Below are 13,876 nucleotides of genomic sequence, written 5' to 3' on the forward strand. Positions count from 1 at the left end.
CCCCCCATCAACCCTCAGTTTGTTCTTAGGTTTTAAGAGTCTCTTATGTTTTGGCTCCCTCACTCTCTAACCTTTTTTTTTCCCTTCCCTTCCCCCATGGTCTTCTGTTAAATTTCTCAGGATCCACATAAGAGTAAAAACATATGGTATCTGTCTTTCTCTGTGTGACTTATATCACTTTACTTTTCATGATTTTTCATGACTACTGCATTACTTTTCATGACTACTGCATGCCCCCTATGATGACACCAATCCCCTAAAGGCAATCCCAAAGGGGGCATTGCTGGAAATATATCACCAATGGCAGTTTCCAAGACTAGGAGGCTTTCAGTTATGTGCCAGAGTCAGCTTGTGCCAAATCATGAGAACCAGTTGGGTGTGCCTCTTCCCAACTCCATGTACAATGAGCTCATGTTGGTAGCTTAAAGTTGGCATGGTGGAAATATATATAACTACAGACACTGGCAAATTCTACAAGTCAGATGTTATTTCCTGGTTGTTAAATGCTGGTTGTTAAACATTTATCCTCACACCACTGCTTATGCTGGCATTTACGGGTTGGTCAGAGGCAGAGCAAATACAACTTTCAAATCAAGCATGCTTTGCTACTATCTTCTCCATCATTACCCTCGTAACCCACAGATAGCTCCAACTCAACATACCCAAACTAAATGCACTACCTTTTTCTCCAAACTTATTTATTTTGCTATATTTCTCATCTCAATGAAATGTGTTACCATCCATTCTGTTATTCTGGAAATCTTTCTAAATATTGTATGCTGCTAATCCCCATATTCCTTCTGTTAGAAAATCCTAAAAAAGTGTACTTCTTTAAAATTTCTTGGGGCGCCTGGGTGGCTCAGTCGGTTGAGCGTCCGACTTCAGCTCAGGTCACGATCTCACGGTTTGTGCGTTCGAGCCCCGCGTCGGGCTCTGGGCTGATGGCTCAGAGCCCGGAGCCTGCTTCCGATCCTGTGTCTCCCTCTCTCTCTGCCCCTCCCCCATTCATGCTCTGTCTCTCTCTGTCTCAAAAATAAAATAAACATTAAAAAAAAATTTCTTGAAGGCCCTCTCTTCTGAACCTAGTCCCTACTCTAAGCCCTCATCACTTTCTATCTGGATTATTATATTAGCTTCTTAACTATTTTCATGAATAAAATTTGTTCTCCTTCCAAGTGTCTTTCCTCCTGCTGAAACTTACACCCAATGGTTCTCATAACTTATAAAACTCGACTGTGTAGTTAGTATACACTGTTCTTCATGATCTGCTCTCTGGGAACTTCTCTAACAAGCTATCATCCCCCAACATCCATTCATTTTATGCTTGGAGAAAAATGGACTTTTTATTCTTTTTAAAAATTTGTTAATGTTTATTTATTTTTTTGAGAGACAGAGAGACAGAGCACAAGCAGGGGGAGGCAGAGAGAGAGGGAGACACAGAATCCAAAGCAGGCTCCAGGCTCAGACCTGTCAGCACAGAGCCCAATGCTATGAACCATGAGATCATGACCTGAGCCAAGGTCAGATGCTTAACTGACTGAGCCACCCAGGTGCCTCTGGATTTTTTGTTCTTTAATGAAACCAAGATGATTCATATTTTCCAGGCTTTTGTTCCAGGCTGTTCCCTCCTCCTGAAACTCCTTTTCTCTGCTTTGGTTAATTCAAATTTATCTTCAAGATTTTCTCAAGATAGTTTCTTGAGGAAAGTTGAAAACTTTTCATTCAAACAATATTTACTCAGAACCTATGGTATATTGAATATTATTTTAATTACTCTAAGCACACATCATTAGAGGACATAGAGGCTGATGGAACCGGAGTCCTACCAGAGTGAGACAGGTAATCAAGTAAATACCACATTATGTTAGGGGTGATAATTCCTATAGAAAAATTAAATCAATTAAAACAAGAAGAGAAAGGGAGTTTAGGAGTGCAGACTGGTCCGGGATGGCCTGATTGAAAAAGACAAAACTAAGCAGAAATCCAAAAGAAGGAGTAAACCATACAGGTAACTATGCCACAACTGTTCCAGGCAAATAGAACAAAGTGCACAGGCCTTGAGGCAAGAGTATGCTTGAAGGGTTCAAGAAACAGCAAAGAAACGAGTGTGTCTGCAACAGAGTGTACAAGAGTGTGGAAAGAGTGTGGAAAGAGAGAGCAGAGAGGTGTGGAGGTGGAGATATCATGTTGAGTTTTGTTGACCATTGAAAGTATTTTTATTTTCCTGAGTCAGATGGGAAATGTTTGGAGAGTTTTGATCAGAGTTCAAGGTTGTCAAAAAGATGAAATGGGGTAATGTATAAGATATGACATGGCTTATGTTTCATAGGGTCACTCTGGCTTCTCTGCTGAGAATCTAGGTCAGGAGGTGGGAGAGTCATGCAATACTGAAATAGCAATGCTATAATTTTAGTAGGCATGATAACCCGGGTGAAAAAATGGTGTGGACTCAAACCAAGATGGCAGCAATGAGGTAGGGAGAGAGTAATTTTTGATAGGTGTCTTAGCTCAGGATGCCCTAACAAACCACCATGAACTGGGTGGCTTAAACAACAGAAATGCACTTCTCTAAGATCTGGAGGCTGGGAGGTGTAGGTCAGTGAGCCCGTAGGGTCAGGTTCCAGTGAGGGCCCTCTTTCTAGCTTGTATATGGTCACCCTTCTCACTGTGTCCTCATATGGCAAGAGAGAGAGCTCTGGTGTCTTCTCTTTTTTTTAAAAGGGCATTAATCCTATCATAAGGGCCCTACCCTTATCTAAACCCGATTATCTCTCCATTACCAAATATCATCACATTGGGGATTAGGGCTTCATCACATGGATGTTGGGAGACATGATTCAGTCCATAGTAGCATGTATGTTAGAGATTCATCTGACAGAATTTGATAATGGATTGCATGCAGGTGTGAGAGAAAGGGAGAAGCTAAGATGTTGCCAGATTTTAGCTGGAGTAACTGGGAGACTATACGTGCCATTTACTGAAATGATAAAAATTTGAGATGGAAGGAGTGGATGTGGGAAGAAATACTGAAGGCAAAGTTTTGCATACTTTGAGTTTGAGATGCCTATTAGGCATTCATGTGGATTTGTTGAGTCAAGAGATGAATATTAGAGTTTAGGGTAACAGTCCAAATTGGAGATATATATTTGGGACCATCATTTGAAACCTATAAATAGAAAGAGATTCCCAAGGCGTGACTGTGTCCTAAAGCTTTTCAACATGCTGTAGAAGATGAAGAGTAGCCAGTCAAGATGAGAAACAGTAAGAAAGACAGGAGAGAGTGGCCAGGTCAGGCACAAAGTGATGAGAGCATGGGGACCTGGATAAAATGCTGCTGATAGATCAAGTGAGATGAAAACTAAATTTGTCACTGGATTTAGAGAAATGGAGATAGAGCTGGTGATGTAAGAGAGAAGGGAAAGTGTGCTGAGAAATGTTCTTGAGTAGGTACAACGTGATGAGCCTAGAGCACAAGAGAGAGCTGCCTTAGGTGGGAGCAGGAATAGTTCACCCACAGTAAGCAGGAGAGAAGGAAGTCAGTAAGTAAAGGTTTGGGTAGGTTGCAGATGGCATGGTTATAGAAATCCTCTTCCAGTTGTTCTTACTTTCTCAGTGAGATAGGAAGCAAGATCATTAGCAATGAGTAGATAAAGTGGAAGTGTTAGAAATTTTAGAAATTTGCAGCAAGAGGAGAAGATGTTCAGCATTTAGGGGGTTGGGGGTGGGAATAAACTAGGGGAGGACAACAAGATTACTCAGCAGCATGAAGGATTCTCATGAGCTTAGTAGCCATGCATTTTAGGTGAGAGCAGTGAGGAGAGCAGTGGATGAGGTACTACACTCATGTTTCATGTTGCAAGTGCATCAGAGAGGAAAGATTTAACTGAGACTGGTTTTTGACACCCAAATGTGAGGAAAGAAAAGAGAGACTAGGGAGTTGAAAATGTATGCATTCAACATTTTATCCTTAGGACCCAGTCTAATGCCTGGCAAATGGCAGGATTGTTCAATAAAGTCATGAATTACAGCAACTTCATAAACAGCAAATAAGTTACCAAGTTCCCCTTATGTACTTAGCAATGCTACAACATACATTATTAATAACAACTAGTATTTACAGAGCATTTACTATATGCAAGGCACTTAATAGGTATGTTACAAGTATTATCTTTTAATCATCACCAGAAAGGAAAAAAGAAGGATAGAAGAAGAAGAAAAAAATCTGAGAGTCAGTTTCTCACTATACAGATGAAGGAATTTAGGTTTAAAGAGATATGCCCAAAGTTAGGTAACTGGTAAATGGATGCAAAGAATTTACTCCCAGACGTTCTAACTCCAGAATTGTAAACATAACAGTATAATGCTTCCCCACTGCAGTAACAGTGGGTGTTCAGTAAATGGTAGCTATTATTACTAACAATAGTTCATCATATGACTGTGATTTACAGATGATGTACTCATGCATCCTCTGTCTCAATGATTTTTTGTTTCTTTTTATAGTTTATAAAACTATGAACTGGTTTGATAAACATAGCTTATAAAACTATGAAACTGGTGATTCAATTGCAATTTACAGTTTCTGTTTCTGAAATGAACTTCTTTGCCTTTTCTGGTAGGAATGCAACTTCCAGGATGGCAGGCTGCTTCATATACAGTGTGTACCAGGTTTTATAAATATGTTTTGATTTGGCTATACTCTGAATTACTTCCTAGAAAGTCAGCAGGTCCAGAATCTGGGATCTGTGGGTGAAGACTTTATCTCTAAACACCAGTTACTAACTGTATGAATTGAGACAAGTGACTTAACTTTATAAGTACATCTTAATTTCATCACTTGCAACGATATGATGCAATTCTGCCCTGACTAGTACAGAGTTATAAAAAAGATCAAATGAGACAATTTATGAGAAAATACTTGACAAATTGTGAACTGAAACTGATGTTAATAATCACTCTAAGCCCTGCAAAAAGCTTATACAACTATGTTGAGGATATTAACTTCCTTGCCCTTAATGTAATTGAGGATTTTAAGACAAAGGGTTGTATCTTGGAAAGGCAACATCTTATCGCTGTCATTACCACAACATTTTTATTTAGGATCCCCATGGTCCATGTCACTGCTAAGAAATTATGTAGCTAATAACTTCTTTTAAAAAGTTAGGTAATTCTTGCACAATGTGAGGCCGTTCTCTATACTTTAGCTATCATATACACCAGCATATTGTTTGAATTTCATTAGCAACTAGAGGCTTTTCATTTTAGAGTTGCAGCACTTACTTTTAATTTGCATGGAACTGAGATCAATTCTTATTTTGCTGAATACAGTGTGTCCAGCAGCCAGGTAGTCATTTTTACACTCACAGTCTTGCCTCCTACTTCCATTAAAAGGACATTCATATGGATTTTGTAGTCTGAAACAACATTAGAATAATTGTAGTATGCAGTAATTATCCCATCATGTAGATAAAGGTACACTTTGGAAGTAGGAGAGTAAAAGATACACTTCTTCAATATTATAGTGTCAGTAAGCTAAATGAGAAAGATGTAAAAAATCACCAAAGATTAACATCTGATTCTCAATGGGAAGTTCAAGCATGGTTTATGGAAAAATATTTCAGCTATAGTTCTCCTAGCTTTTATTATTGTTAATTTTCTTTCCTTTTCTAAGTTTATTTATTTCTTTTGAGAGAGAGAGAGAGAGAGAGAGAGAGAGAGAGCGCACAAGCTGAGGAAGGGCAGAGAGAGAGGAAGGAGAATCCCAAGTAGGTTCTGCACTGTCAGCATGGAGCGTGATGTGGGATCAAACTACAAACCATGAGATCACAACCTGAGCCAAAATCAAGAGTTGGTCGCTTAACTGACTGAGCCACCCAGGCACCCCTTATTAATTTTATTTCTATTAAAATAAACATAGCTCTTAAACTCTTCTCTGTTGTCCCACAGCTCACCTTCTGTGAGCCCATGTTAATATTCAAGTCTTTATTAAACAGGCCTGGACAACATCTGGTTTAGGTCCTAACATGTTCACCTGCTCCTAAATTACTTGTCCCACTTGTGAGCTATTCTAGTATCACTCTGAAAGCTGGAACTTGTAATTCTCTTGATGGACCATAAAAATGCACAGATAAGCCAAAATCTCATACCTGACACCATACACTTCAGAAAAGTTGTCTTCTTCACCTTTAACCAATGATATATATTCCTTGGGGTTCTCCAAGTGCATGCCTGCACAATAGATCTAGAGGGAAAATACAAACATCTAGAAAAGGTTTCTCCAGTCAACGGCCAATGTTAAAATCAAATACAAACTGCTTTCAAAATACCTTTATTATTCTTCCCTTAATGTTAAGGTAATAGTCACCATCCATGGTAATGTTGCTTTTCACTTGGATTTCTTTGCAGCTGGTAAATGTTTTACCTTCAAGGACAAATGAATACATATCAATAATGAACAAAGAACAAACTTAGCATGAATTTAGCTCAATCATACTAAAATTGTTATACTCTGAAAAAAAATAGACATTTTGTTTTGTGAAACCCATGACTACTACAAATATTTATTTTCAAAATTGTTTTTAAATTTTTTCTGCTTATGGGACGCCTGGGTGGCTCAGTCGGTTAAGCGATCGACTTCAGCTCAGATCATGATCTCACAGTGCGTGGGTTCAAGCCCCGCGTCAGGCTGTCGGCTGACAGCTCAGAGCCTGGAGCCTGCTTTGGATTCGTGTCTCCCTCTCTCTCTGCCCTTTCTCCACTCACACACACTCTCTCTCTCTCAAAAATAAATAAACATTAAAAAAAATTTAAATTTTTTCTGTTTATTTATTTTTGAGAGAGGGTAGGGAGGGACAGAGAGAGAGGGAAGGACAGAATCTAAAGTAGGCTCCAGGTTCCGAGCTGTCAGCACAGAACATGACGTGGGGCTCAAACCCACAAACCATGAGATCATGACCTGAGCTGAAGTTGGACACTTAACCAACTGAGCCACCCAGCCACCCCTATTTTCAAATTTTAATTAAAATTTCCCAGGAACATCCAGGTACCAGGTAGATTTTTAAAGTCTATTACTTACAATCATTGACGTAACACTTCTTTTGAGCATCTGGTTTTAAACGCTTTAAACATAAGTTACTGGACCGACCATTTATAGACACGCATTCCACTCTTCTCTCCATTTTCCCAGCTCCACAAGTCACTGAGCACTGTGAACAGGATACAGTGATAGATAATGTTAGATAATAAGGCCAGTAAACCTGTATTTTCTCCTTTCAGAGTAGGCCCCTTTGGAACAAACTGGTGATCCATAGTGGCTAGAACTATTGCAGATACAAAAATATCCTGGAGGCTGGGCAATCACAGGTGAAAGTAATCCTTAGGCATGAGCCAGAATCTATTATTTCTCAGTTACTGTCTTCTTTTCATTTATTTTGTATAGTTATATCAACAGTATGTTGTAAATACTTGATAAGCATTATTGATGATGGTTATTAAGACTATAAAGTTTTTTCTCATGGTTAGATGCAAAGATTACAAGGCAATATTCATTCACTTGCTTTCTATCAAATAGAGAATGGAATATAGTGCCAATGACTTTCATTACTCATACATCTGATCTGTTTACTTCTTCACTTAACCAATAAATATTTCTTAAGCATCTACTCAAAATGCAAACCACTGTGCCAAGTTCTCTGAGGAATAGCAATAAATTATCAGTCATGGTCCTTGCTTGTAAGCAGGCAAGCATAGAAAAAGAGATATTTGTACAAGTAACTGATAATGGTTTTTAGACAAAAGTGGTATGAGACAATCTAGTTAGCAGTGCAGATTACCAGGCATACTAAACCTAGAAAGTCTCATTCAAAAGGTTTTAAATTCATAATTATATACTGACCTTGCTCCATTTTCCAACTTTCCAAGTGGCCACATGCAAACAGCTCCTAAAATTGCATTTGTAAACCTGAGGGGAAGGCAGAACAGGGCATTCTCGATAGTCTATAGGCCAAAGCTGATGAAGCTTATATTTCTCAGTAGACCAGACTGCAATGCAGTATGTAATCCTTTGTCGGTAACTAAATCCGCAGTTACCTGCACACTGAAAAATACACAATTATAAGGAGAGAAAAAGATGCCCTTAATCTTAATTAGGGCCTATGTTTGCCAGGTGCTTAATATATACTGGACTATAATCTAATTTATTAGCCTCATTTACAGATGAGTAAACAAATGTTCAGAGACATTGGATAACATTTCCAGAGTTGCACCAATAAATGGAAAGGATGCAGATTCCAGCTAGACTGTCTATTTGTAGTGCCTGTGCTTTTTTGGTTTTGTTTTCCATTACATTGCTAACAGTTTAATTGGATGAAGCTTTATCTCCCGAAAGTCACAGCTTCAGAGAAATGGAACATATTATGGGTTCTTATCTAAAATAAAGAACATTTATTATCCTTAACTTACTAGTAATTATATATAAGTTAGCATACATTTATCTTAATATATATACTGTGATATATAATACCATTTGACTAAAACAGGTAAGTGATATTATTAAAGATGAAAAATAGGCAAATATATTTGTTTCCAGCAATAATGGAGTGACAAGAAATAAGTTGCCTTCTAACCTGAAGCAGCAGAAACATCTGGACAAAATGTATCAAACAATGGCTTTTAAGACATTGGACATTAGGCAATAAAGTATAGTGATACCCGGGAGATGGAAATAAAACAAATGATCCCATAATTGCTCTAGCCTACTATTTTGAGAGTTTCCAGATCTTGGAACAAGAAAAGGAAACACAAGGGGACAGCACGGTTCTGACCAGTATACACATACATGTGAGGACACTAACCGAGGCCAAAGAATGAACAAACCAGAAGTCTTACCAGAAAAGACTATATCTGGTACTCACATGAGACCAAATATAGTGCCTGTTCCCTCCAGCTAGACTGGAAAATCTTATATACATGGGACAATAGGTAGAGTACTCAAAAGGGTCTCGCCACAGTAGAGGGGAATAATTAACCTTAGATTAAGCATTGTACTAGCCTGACCTAATAAATCTTAACAGCAAGGCAAGAAAGGATCAAATGGTTTCCAGACAGTAACTTCATTCCAGAATGAAGCTCAAAATATATGCATATGAATAAAAAAAAAATAGCCAACAGCCAAAAAAATAAAATTCATAATGTCTAATATGCAATTTAAAAAATTAACTGGCATGCAAATAAGCAGGAAAATATAACCCATAATGAGGAGAAAATCCATCTATCAAAAGAGGTCAAGAGGGTGCAGTGAAAAGTAGGACCTCCAAAAATTCTCTCCTCCATAACAGCAATGAGAAAACTGGCAAAATTTGCCAGAATTAACTTTCCCAGAACTCTAGAAATTAACCAAAGGCTTACAACAATCCAGGAAGCATTTATTTAATAAACAAGCCTAAATTTCAGGATGAAGAGGGAGCTTTGTGGTGTTTTGACTTACCCTACACCTATTTTCCCCTCTCTGGCTCCACAGTAGCCTTGAAAGTCCACAGCCCTACAAACATGGTGAAAAGAGCAGCCTCGTAGCTACAAGAGAGGCACAACTGGATTGCACATTTTTCAAATCCCCCTTTCCACAGAATTGTCACAATTTGAATTGCTTGATGGCTTTCTAGAAGATCCCACCTGCAAGGCTTTCTTTCATTCTTTCTTCTTTCTTCCTTCCTTCTTTCCTTCCTTTCTTTCTTTTCTTTTTTTCTTTCTTTCTTCCCTCTTTTCTTTTCTTTTCCTTTAACTTCTTTCTTTCTTTCTTTCTTTGACTTGACCTGACTCAGTGCTAAAAGCCTTTTTCCCCTTAGGGACATTTATTAAACCCAATTAAAAGCCACTGTTTAACTTTGCAGCTCCCAGAACAGGGATAACAGTTGGAGCAAAAAATAAGCCAGATTAAAAAAAAAGGTTAAGAGGAAAATCTGGGAAATGAGATGTCTGTAATGGCAGCGAAAAGCCCCAATATATTCATAGAAATCTAGAAAGCTGTGCACATGCATAGGAGTGAGTTCATGTCCCGGACTGCACACATGCTCAGGAAGCACCTGGGACAGGCCTACATTTTCACCTCTGGTTGACATCCAGGCCATGCACAAAAGCAGGACAGTAAGCTTAAGAACGAGTTGTCAATTATCTTGCTGAGTGTTAAAGGTTCCTACACAAACAGAGATTCTTGGCAAAGGCTGGAGATTGGTTCCAGGTGTCTAAGGAAATCTCAACCCAATCATTAGCTCATAATTAAACTAATCAAGCAAAACTTCAGTGATTACATGTGACAAAGAGTACAGACATTACAGTGAGTTAAAAAAAAAAGTCATTAAATAAGAAGACAGCAACAACCATATGTGCTGGGGTGGAGGGAGAAAGAATAGAACTATAACAAGAAAAGAGATTGAATTAATAATAATATTAATAATAATAATAATAATAGCAATAATAATAATAATAATAATAATAATAATAAACTTCACACAAAGGAAAGCCTAGGACCAGAGGCTTCACTGGTAAACTCCACCAAATGTTTAAAGAAGAATTAGCATTAAACTTTCCAACACTCTTCCAAAAGAAAGAAGAGTAAGGGACACTTCCTAATTCATCCTATGAGGCCAGTATAGCCCTCATACCAAAACTAGACAGACAAAGATATGACGAAAAAAAAAAAAAAAAAAGGAAGAAAGAAAGAAAACTAGAGACCAAAATCTCTAATGAATGTAGACACAAAAGTCCTCAACAAAACATAAGCAAAACAGTTCCAAAAACAGATAAAAAGGATTATACACCATGACCCAGTGAGATTTATTCCAGGCATGTAAAATAGATGGGATTGCAAAATGGTGCAGCAACTTTGGAAAACAGTTTTGAATTTCCTCAAAAGTTAAACAGTGTTATCATAATACTCAGCAATTTTACTCCTAGGTATTTGCCCAAGAGAATTGAAAACAAATGCTCTCAGCAGCATTATTCAGAATAGTCCAAAAGTGGCTCAACCCAAATGTCCATCAACTTATGAATAAACCAAATGTAGCATATGCCTAAAATGGAATATTATTCATCCATAAAAAGGAATGATGGCTGATATATACTACATCATGGATGATCCTTAAACTACCATGTTAAGTGAAAGAAGCCATATAGAAAAGACCACATATTGTCTGATTCAATTTATATGAAATGCCCAGAACAGGAATATCCATCAATGTAGAATGCAGGTAAGTGGTTGTCTGGAACCAGGGGGAAGAAGCCAATGAGGAATGACTACTATTGTATATGGAGTTTCCTCTTGGGGTGATAAAATGTTCTAGCAGTAGATCATGGTGATGGTTGCACAAACTTGAGAGCACAATAAAATCCCCTCAGTTGTAAGTGCACACACATAGACATTAGAATTAGCAGAGAAGGACATTAAAAAGTTATCAATAACTGTAGCATACTCAAAAAGTAGAGACATGGAAAATCTAAAAAAGCTGAAATCAAACTTCTAAAGATAAAAATTACAGTCCCTGAGATTGAAAAAAAAAAAAAACTGCATGGGGATTAATGGCAGATCAGACATCACAGAAGATTTTAGTGGACTTGGAGATATCCATATCCAGATATCCAACTGGATTAATGTTCAATAATAAAAAGGAATAAACTATTGATACATAGTACAACCTGACTGAATCTCAAAATACTTAAAGTCATCAAAATCATGAGACAAAAAGTAGTTCGTATGGTGTGATTCCATTTACACAAAACTCTAGAAAATGCAAAATAATATAGTGAGGGATCACTAACATGAAAACCACATTAGGTTATCTGTAGTTGGAAGGGAGAGGGGAAGGAATTATAAAGTCGCACAAGAAAAATTTGGAGGGTGATGGAGATGCTCTTCATTTTGAATATGGTAATGGTTCTATGGGTGTATACACTTCAAATATGTGTGGTCTATTGTTTGTCAATTATACCTCAAGAAAGCTGTTTTTAAACAGCAGGCAATTCCGCAGGGCCAGTTTGCCAAACTGTTCCTGGTGGTTGCTTTCACAGTCGGCCCCAATTGACACTTGAGAACCGAGCTAGAGTTGAACATGCATGCTGCTATTACTCTCTCTGCACCATCCATGTGTGGTTCCATTGCTTAGATTGCTCTGAATACCACTATCTGCCCCCACAAATTTAGACCCAGTTTCAACCACATCAAATGTTAGACTCAGTTGTTTTTAGACTCAGGAGCAAAACTTCTTAACTTTTTTCTTTGCCTTACCTGTGATGAGTCTCCTGTTACCACAATATACTTGCAGGAAGGGTTCCTGCATTTCTTGATTGAAAGAGGTCTGGTGGAAGGTTCACAGAAACTCTCATTCACTTGAATGTTTTGTGCATCAATGCACTTCACTTGCCGATGTGTCTCTTTTTTATGACATGACGTTGAACACTAGAGGTGCAATGACAAAATGGGGTTTTTTCTGTCAGTCTTTTATGCAGTGTCTCTCAAAGTTTACTTCTCAATACTCACGTTCAGCCACTCTCCTGCCACCCACTGGTACTGCATGCAGTCCTGACGCCAACATTGCCGCTGAAAATCAGGCCGGGTGGATCCAGCACACATTTCTTCAGCCACCCGACCAACGCCTCTCAGCCGACAGTACACATCCCTTTGCTGAACTCCAGGACCACAGGTCACAGAGCACTACAAAGACGCCCGAGTGAGTTGAACAATTAGCGAGCAAATATCGAATTAGGGAAAGATAGCAAAAGAGTGCCATGGCCTATTTTCTTGTTTCTTTGAAACATAGCTTGACATTACATCAGGCGTTGGGTAGAATATACATGCAATCAGTATTTTTAAGGCTGTCTGGGGTGAAGCATCCATACAAGTACGCAAATAGATTTTTATATTGCGGTACCTACTCAAGCCTTATGGAAACCATGACAAACTATACGAGAATTTATACCAGACACTCCATCCCAGTTGAAAACTATTCTGACTTCAACATTCTTAATATCTATAAAACTCACTGCACAATGAAACTATTCTACTACATTGCTTTTAAACATCATTTAAATCCTGAGACTGTATACATAATCTCCCTTAAAGGAACAATAATTTCCAAGATTGTGTTAAGCTCACCTTTATACTTGCACCATTACAGTTTGGGGATCCAAATATTTGCTAATCTGTTGATTCATGATTGTGTTTCAATGGACAGTGTTTGGGGAAGCTGATTGTACAAACTGTAAACTTAGACAATCTTGCCATAGCCTCTCAGGTTTCCTTTTTCTCATCGGTTCAAAGATTTTGTGTTATTTGTAAAATTTCATAGGATGTGTCCCTAGATTTATTGCTAACAACAGTTCTACCTGTGACCAGCAGCGTTGAGGACCTGAGGCTCAGAGATGGTAAGTCACTTGCCTGTGCTTCTGCCTCTATAAGGCAAGATGAGGGGCGCCTTGGTGGCTCTGTCAGTTAAGCGTCGGACTTCAAGCTCAGGTCATGATCTTACGGTTCGTGAGTTTAGCCCCACATTGGTCTCTGTGCTAACAGCTCAGAGCCTGCAGCCTGCTTTGGATTCTGTGTCTCCCTCTCTCTGCCCCTCCCCTGCTCACGCTCTCTCTCTCTCTCTCAAAAATAAATAAACATTAAAAAAACAATTTAGAAGGCAAGATGAAGTTCAGTTCTTTCTGACGCCTTACCCTAAGCTGTCCTTGCCTTTGGGGGATGGGGAAGGAGCTGGTAACCTCTCTGGGCCCTTGCAGTTCTAGAATGCCAGCTCATATTTACAACACAGCTTGACCACAACCAAGAGCTGTGGTGCCAACATTAATAAAGTATGGAGAACGCCCAGTGATACTGATAAAATTTGTG

General features: G+C 38.5%; 1 protein-coding gene across 1 annotated transcript in view; it reads right to left on the bottom strand.

The window, feature by feature from the left end:
- The window catches only part of ADAMTS20 (ADAM metallopeptidase with thrombospondin type 1 motif 20), a 183,701-nt gene that overhangs the window by 29,590 nt on the left and 140,235 nt on the right, over window positions 1-13,876 (bottom strand). Inside the window, exons 30-36 of the mRNA XM_042948461.1 lie at window positions 12,527-12,700; window positions 12,275-12,445; window positions 7,892-8,092; window positions 7,073-7,202; window positions 6,324-6,418; window positions 6,144-6,238; window positions 5,278-5,411 (exon numbers count right to left, since the gene is read on the bottom strand). Coding sequence (XP_042804395.1) covers window positions 5,278-5,411; window positions 6,144-6,238; window positions 6,324-6,418; window positions 7,073-7,202; window positions 7,892-8,092; window positions 12,275-12,445; window positions 12,527-12,700 — 1,000 coding nt within the window. The remainder of the gene's footprint in view (window positions 1-5,277; window positions 5,412-6,143; window positions 6,239-6,323; window positions 6,419-7,072; window positions 7,203-7,891; window positions 8,093-12,274; window positions 12,446-12,526; window positions 12,701-13,876) is intronic.

The sequence above is a fragment of the Panthera leo genome, chromosome B4 (assembly GCF_018350215.1).
Source record: "Panthera leo isolate Ple1 chromosome B4, P.leo_Ple1_pat1.1, whole genome shotgun sequence".
Taxonomy (NCBI): domain Eukaryota; kingdom Metazoa; phylum Chordata; class Mammalia; order Carnivora; family Felidae; genus Panthera; species Panthera leo.